General features: G+C 41.9%; 1 protein-coding gene across 1 annotated transcript in view; it reads right to left on the reverse strand.

The window, feature by feature from the left end:
* Positions 1-3982: 3982 nt before the first annotated feature.
* The window catches only part of LOC110170326 (voltage-dependent T-type calcium channel subunit alpha-1I-like), a 475861-nt gene continuing 473885 nt past the window's right edge, over positions 3983-5958 (reverse strand). Inside the window, exon 42 of the mRNA XM_055158519.1 lies at positions 3983-4297. Coding sequence (XP_055014494.1) covers positions 3983-4297 — 315 coding nt within the window. The remainder of the gene's footprint in view (positions 4298-5958) is intronic.

The following is a 5958-nucleotide window of genomic DNA, read 5'->3' on the forward strand; positions in this document are numbered from 1 at the left end:
CTAAAACACTTGTCCATGACCTGAAACATCTTTAGTGCACAAACCTCTACGTCTACTTCTACAAAGACCGTTTCACGAACACATGCGGCACCACGGACGCCTACGGGACACCTCACCACCCAACTATCCACGGCTCTTTACACTTTAAATATTTGGCCCAGGTCTGCGTTCTTTTTTTTTTTTAGCCCTTTTCGTGAGATTTTCCGAAGAATCTGTAACTTCTCGATAAAATAAAATAAAAAAATCCCACTTTTTCTCAGCAGCAGTCTCCGTTTTCAGTACAAATGCCCTTGAGCGATCCCTGTACCGGCGGTTTCGTACAAACGTCTACACAGGTCCCGTATTGTGCTTATTTTTTCAGATTTTTATGGAGAGTTTTGAGGCGTTCGTATTGACGTTTTATGTTTTTGTAACTTAAAATGAATAAAATATGACTGAGTTGTGCTTTTTGGGCTTGGAAAACAAGTGGTGAAGTGGAGTTTTTAGATGTTTTGTAGTAGAGACTCGCTAAAAAAATATTGACTTTACTTTTGCAATTAACAATTCAAAATGAAATACTATAAATAGATCTGTCTTTTGCATGGTGAAAAGTCCTCAAAATGGCGTCCATACGGAAAAGCCAGGAATAAAATTAGCCAAACGTGTGAAAGGATTGTGTACCATTTGTTCTTTTGAATTTGATTTAAGAATGAAAAACAATAAAACGGGAAAACAGTTTGTCATTTCATTTTTCTGTTTTAGTGTCCAAAAAAAAAAAGAAAAAAAAAAAAAAAAAAAAAAGATTTTGACCTCTATTTACAATATTTACTTTAAAGTTTATTTCAAAGAACACCAAAAAACACAGTCTCGATGCATATTTTAATTTAGATATTTTATTCTCTCTGGTGGTGTTGTAGTCGAGAGTCAAGACCAAGACTTTTAAAGATCAAGAAGACCAGGACAAGACCAAGACTTTTAAAGGATCAAGACCAGGACAAGACCAAGACTTTTTAAAGGATCAAGACCAGGACAAGACCAAGACTTTTAAAGATCAAGACCAGGACAAGACCAAGATTTTTAAAGGTCAAGACCAGGACAAGACCAAGACTTTTAAAGATCAAGACCAGGACAAGACCAAGACTTTTAAAGAAAGGTCAAGAGACCAGGACAAGACCAAGACTTTTCAGACCAGGAAAGACCAAGTTGAGACCAGGACAAGACCAAGACTTTTAAAGATCAAGACTTTTAAAGATCAAGACCAGGACAAGACCAAGATTTTTAAAGGATCGAGACCAGGACAAGACCAAGACTTTTTAAAGATCAAGACCAGGACAAGACCAAGACTTTTAAAGGTCGATCAAGACCAGGACAAGACCAAGACTTTTAAAGATCAAGACCAGGACAAGACCAAGACTTTTAAAGATCAAGACTTTTAAAGATCAAGACCAGGACAAGACCAAGACTTTTAAAGATCAAGACCAGGACAAGACCAAGACTTTTAAAGATCAAGACCAGGACAAGACCAAAGACTTTTAAAGGTCGAGACCAGGGACAAGACCAAGACTTTTAAAGATTTAAAGACAAGACCAGGACAAGACCAAGACTTTTAAAGGATCGAGACCAGGACAAGACCAAGACTTTTTAAAGACCAAGACTTTTAAAGATCAAGACCAGGACAAGACCAAGACTTTTAAAGGTTGAGACCAGGACAAGACCAAGACTTTTAAAGATCAAGACCAGGACAAGACCAAGACTTTTAAAGATCAAGACCAGGACAAGACCAAGACTTTTAAAGATCAAGACCAGGACAAGACCAAGACTTTTAAAGGTTCAAGACCAGGACAAGACCAAGACTTTTAAAGGTTGAGACCAGGACAAGACCAAGACTTTTAAAGGTCAAGACCAGGACAAGACCAAGACTTTTAAAGGTTGAGACCAGGACAAGACCAAGACCTCTGAGAGTCAAGATCGAGACAAGACCAAGACCACAGTCCCTCAAGACCAAATCGAGACCATCTTTGTCATTTTTTACATGAATTTATATTTTACATTTATTTTAGCACATGAATATCAAGTGTTTTTATAGATTTATCTCTATTTGATCTGATAAATATTAATTTAAGATTAAAATAAAACAAGCAAACTGTGCTGCACTGAAACACTCTGAGCCCCTTTTTTGGCCCCTCACCCACAGTTTGAGAACCTCTTCTTTAAGAAAACTTCCTCTGACACTTTACACAAAACTGCTTCAAAGTGAAGACAGTGTGTAGGATTTTTAAATCTGTTTTTCTCAAATTTCCAACTGGACTTAAATTCTCTTAATGGTTTTACAGTGGGATTTAGCCTCTGCACATTTACCAAACTCACATGTACCACACACCAGCACCGGGGAATCCCAAGGTTTGACTGCCCCAAATTTAAGACTCTTTTAAGACCTTTTTAAGACCACTTAAATGAAAATGAAGACCAACATCACACCCATTATATGACGAAAAACACCAGCTCCAACTCTAATAATGACCAACCAACAACTGCACGTAGAAACTAAGAGCCACTGTGGATTAAACCAACACTTCCCCATGATCCTGCCAACGTTTTCCTCCTCGACTGATGTTTACTCACTGCCGCCGGCGCCAGAAACCAAAGTACTGTTTGTGTATACTCTAAGTTAGACGTTCATTTACATTACATGATTTCACGTTGTTGTTTTTTTCCTCCCTTGATTTAACGTCGCACCGCAGCCCGGGTGAGTTTACAAAAAAATAGGCTAATGAAATTTAAGACCTTTGTGAAAAAAATAAGACTTGGACAACATAATTAAATAAAAACTTTTTAAGACCTTCATTTAGGAACATGAAATTTAAGACCTTTTTAAGACTTTTCAGACCCCGCCGGCGGCACTGAGTACACATTTATTGCCGTCAGCAGTGGCCATAATGAAACATGATCAAACTCGACGAGTGTCAGAACCTCGAGTCCGAGACGAGACCGAGTCCAAATGCGCTTGAATCTGGGATTGAGTCTTGAGTGCTACGACACTACTCTCTGGTTTATTTGCTCTGGACGTTCTGCTGCTAGAAGGACTCACCTGAAAAATCATTGCAGTTTTGTGGACAAACATGTCGTCTTCTTTTACAGCGACGCGTTTACTTTCACGTCTCAGAAAGTCGTTGTTGAACTCCATGACAGGAAAGAGGAAGCAGAGATAAACCTTTTTTGTCCAGTTGACTCTGAATTCACACATGAACTTCTAGAACTTGAGGGGCAAATAAACCAGAGAATAAAATATCAAAATTAAAATAGTCACCGAGACAGTTTTTTGACTGGTGTTCTTTGAAATAAACTTTAAATTAAATATTGTAAACAAAAGTCGAGATCTGTTTTTTTTATTTGACACTAAAACTGAACAATTAAATAATAAACTGTTTTCCCATTTTATTGTTTTTCGTTCTTATTTGAAATTCAAAAGAACAAATGTTCCGTAAACAAAAAGGCCGTAAATGAAACAAAACATTAAAAGTATATTCTTGATTGAACATTATAACGTGGATAAAATCTAAAACTGTTTGTTCTGAGCCTAATACGGGACCTTTCACATAAAACAGATTTTCAAGAGGAGACTGTTGGATGCTACCGGTGAATATTACAAAATAAATTCAGACATCTGTACAAAGTTTCGAGTGGTTTTTCAACAGCACGTTTTTGCACAAAAGTTGAGGGCACACGAGGTCTCGCAGCCCCGAACGTCTCTGGAGTCTAGAGTCTGGACGTCGCTCTCGGTCCCTGCGAAAGCCTGAAGAAGTGGAGTCCACGAATGCCCGTTGGTTCGCCTTTAACCCAGCTAGAAAGTCGCTTAACCGTGCCGAAATTGTTCCCAAAAAAAAAAACATCCAAAGACGAGACGCGACGAATCCGAAACAGCTGGACCCGAACGCGGAGGAGAGCGGGTTTGCGGTTCGTTAAAGTCTCCGTGGACAAAACCGGCGTCGCATCGGTTAACGTTTCATCTCTTCTTTCGGGAGTTGGCGTCTGTGATCTCGTCGCGCTCGTCGTGCTCGTCCGGTCGTCTCTGGGACCAGGCGTTGGCCGGCGGAGCGTCTTTGGCCCGGGCCTGGTCCAGAGAGCCCGTGCTGTTGCATTTCTTGACCAGAGGGGGCGCGATGGAGCAGGGGGCGAGCAGAGAGGACAGGGAGAGGCTGTTGGGAGCGTCAGGCGAGGGGTCGCTCTCGGTGACCTGTGACCTCTCGTCTTCTGACGGCTCCGCTGAGTCCTGCCGGCCTCCACCGCTGCTCTGGCTGCGCTGGTGCCCCCTGGTGGCCTGAGGAGAGACGGGAAAAGGAAAGTTATTGAAGCATTTTGACATTTTAAAACACAATATTCATCTAAAATGAGTTCATTAAAAAAAAAAAAAAAACTGTGGGAGCTGACGTCGGCGTAAACTTGTGTTGTAGTCAAGAGAGCGAACTAATCGAGACCAAGACCAGGGTTCTGAGAGACCAGACAAGACCAAGACCTCTGAGAGTTGAGACCGAGACAAGACCGAGACTTTTAAAAGGTCGAGACCGAGACAAGACCGAGACTTTTAAAGGTCGAGGTCGAGAGACCGAGACTTTAAAGAGACGAGACGAGACTTTTAAAGGTCGAGACGAAGAGAACTTTTAAAGATGAGACAAGATCGAGACTTTTAAAGATCGAGACTGAGACAAGACCGAGACTTTTAAAGGTCGAGGCTGAGACAAGACCGAGACTTTTAAAGGTCGAGACTGAGACAAGATCGAGACTTTTAAAGGTCGAGGCCTGAGACAAGACCGAGACTTTTAAAGGTCGAGGCCGAGACAAGACCGAGACTTTTAAAGGTCGAGGCCGAGACAAGACCGAGACTTTTAAAGGTCGAGACTGAGACAAGACCGAGACTTTTAAAGGTCGAGGCTGAGACAAGACCGAGACTTTTAAAGGTCGAGAGACTGAGACAAGATCGAGACTTTTAAAGATCGAGACTGAGACAAGACCGAGACTTTTAAAGGTCGAGGCTGAGACAAGACCGAGACTTTTAAAGGTCGAGACAAGACCGAGACTTTTTCGAGACTGAGACAAGACCGAGACTTTTAAAGATCGAGACTGAGACAAGACCGAGACTTTTTAAAGATCGAGACTGAGACAAGACCGAGACTTTTAAAGATCGAGACTGAGACAAGACCGAGACTTTTAAAGGTCGAGGCTGAGACAAGACCGAGACTTTTAAAGATCGAGACTGAGACAAGACCGAGACTTTTAAAGATCGAGACTGAGACAAGACCGAGACTTTTAAAGGTCGAGGCTGAGACAAGACCGAGACTTTTAAAGGTCGAGGCTGAGACAAGACTGAGACTTTTAAAGGTCGAGACTGAGACAAGACCGAGACTTTTAAAGGTCGAGGCTGAGACAAGACTGAGACTTTTAAAGGTCGAGGCTGAGACAAGACCGAGACTTTTAAAGGTCGAGGCTGAGACAAGACCGAGACTTTTAAAGGTCGAGACTGAGACAAGACCGAGACTTTTTAAAGGTTGAGGCTGAGACAAGACCGAGACTTTTAAAGGTTGAGGCTGAGACAAGACCGAGACTTTTAAAGGTCGAGGCTGAGACAAGACCGAGACTTTTAAAGGTCGAGGCTGAGACAAGACCGAGACTTTTAAGGTCGAGAGCTGAGACAGACCGAGACTTTTAAAGGTCGAGGCTGAGACAAGACTGAGACTTTTAAAGATCGAGACTGAGACAAGACCGAGACTTTTAAAGGTCGAGGCTGAGACAAGACCGAGACTTTTAAAGGTCGAGGCTGAGACAAGACCGAGACTTTTAAAGGTCGAGACTGAGACAAGACCGAGACTTTTAAAGGTCGAGGCTGAGACAAGACTGAGACTTTTAAAGATCGAGACTGAGACAAGACCGAGACTTTTAAAGGTCGAGACTGAGACAAGACCGAGACTTTTAAAGGTCGAGGCT

This window comes from Boleophthalmus pectinirostris, unplaced genomic scaffold (assembly GCF_026225935.1).
Source record: "Boleophthalmus pectinirostris isolate CB_2022bp ecotype Guang Dong unplaced genomic scaffold, ASM2622593v1 HiC_scaffold_22, whole genome shotgun sequence".
Taxonomy (NCBI): domain Eukaryota; kingdom Metazoa; phylum Chordata; class Actinopteri; order Gobiiformes; family Gobiidae; genus Boleophthalmus; species Boleophthalmus pectinirostris.